The following is a 1,000-nucleotide window of genomic DNA, read 5'->3' as shown; positions in this document are numbered from 1 at the left end:
AAGGTGTATCTGCAAAGAGCCCCGTCCTTTGCAGGGCAGCCCAGCCCTGAGGGTGCTTTGCTTTCTTCTTTTGCTGTCAGTGGGATGTGTGTGGGAACGAGATCGTCCTCCTCAATCCTCTCTTCCGCCATGGCTGTCCATGGGAAGCTGGGGAAGGGTCTGGAGGACAAGTCTGATAAAAACAGCTGAGGGAGCTGAGGGGGCTCAGCCTGGAGAAAAGGAGGCTCAGGGCCACCTTCTTACTCTGCACAACTCCCTGACAGGAGGGTGCAGCCAGGTGGGGATCTCCTTCCGCGTATAAAAGTAATAAAACAAGAGGAAACTGCCTGAAGTTGCAGCAAGGGAGGTTTAGATTGGATTTTAGGGAAAGGGCTGTCCAACCCTGGGCAGTGGTGGAGTCCCCATCCCTGGGGACTTATAAGCCATGTGGACATGGCCCTTGGGGACATGGGGCAGTGGTGGCCTTGGCAGTGCTGGGTTAGTGATTGGACTCAATGATCCTAGAAGGCTTTTCCAACCTCAGCGATTCTGTGATTCCATGTTTTTTAAATTCAGCTGTAAATTCAGGCAATTGTCAGTTGTGGAGCCCAGGACAAACCACACACATCTGAGACATGATTTAGCACAGAGATAACCAATAGCCACAACATTTTGCACCACTGAATTCCCCTTAGCTAGTGGAACCTGGAACATTCAGAGGCGTGTTTTTTTCTTCTTCTAGCAGTTTTGCTCCTGCTGGGACTGTCACTTTGTCTCTCTCTCCATCTACACCATGCAGCCCACTCTGCTGGCAGTTCAGGAAACCATATTCCAAGAGTTAATTAATTTGTACTGGAAAACGTCCCATATGCTACTCTTTTTGTTTATGGACGTAGAAAGCGAGTCGCGGAATTAATTAACGCTAATGCCTGTGCGTGTGTGTTGTTTTGGTTTTTTTTTTTCCCCCTTTCTTTTCTCCTTTCTGAACCAGAAAATGACAGATGGAGAGATCTCAGCAGGA

The 1,000-nt window shown here is 48.8% G+C and overlaps 1 protein-coding gene across 1 annotated transcript in view; it reads left to right on the top strand.

The window, feature by feature from the left end:
- The window catches only part of FAM53B (family with sequence similarity 53 member B), a 32,139-nt gene that overhangs the window by 14,823 nt on the left and 16,316 nt on the right, over window positions 1–1,000 (top strand). The window contains exon 4 of the mRNA XM_031059885.1: window positions 971–995. Coding sequence (XP_030915745.1) covers window positions 971–995 — 25 coding nt within the window. The remainder of the gene's footprint in view (window positions 1–970; window positions 996–1,000) is intronic.

The sequence above is a fragment of the Geospiza fortis genome, unplaced genomic scaffold (assembly GCF_000277835.1).
Source record: "Geospiza fortis unplaced genomic scaffold, GeoFor_1.0 scaffold452, whole genome shotgun sequence".
NCBI lineage: Eukaryota > Metazoa > Chordata > Aves > Passeriformes > Thraupidae > Geospiza > Geospiza fortis.
Note: the sequence above shows the minus strand (reverse complement) of the source record. Positions and strands in the feature narration are given on the sequence as shown.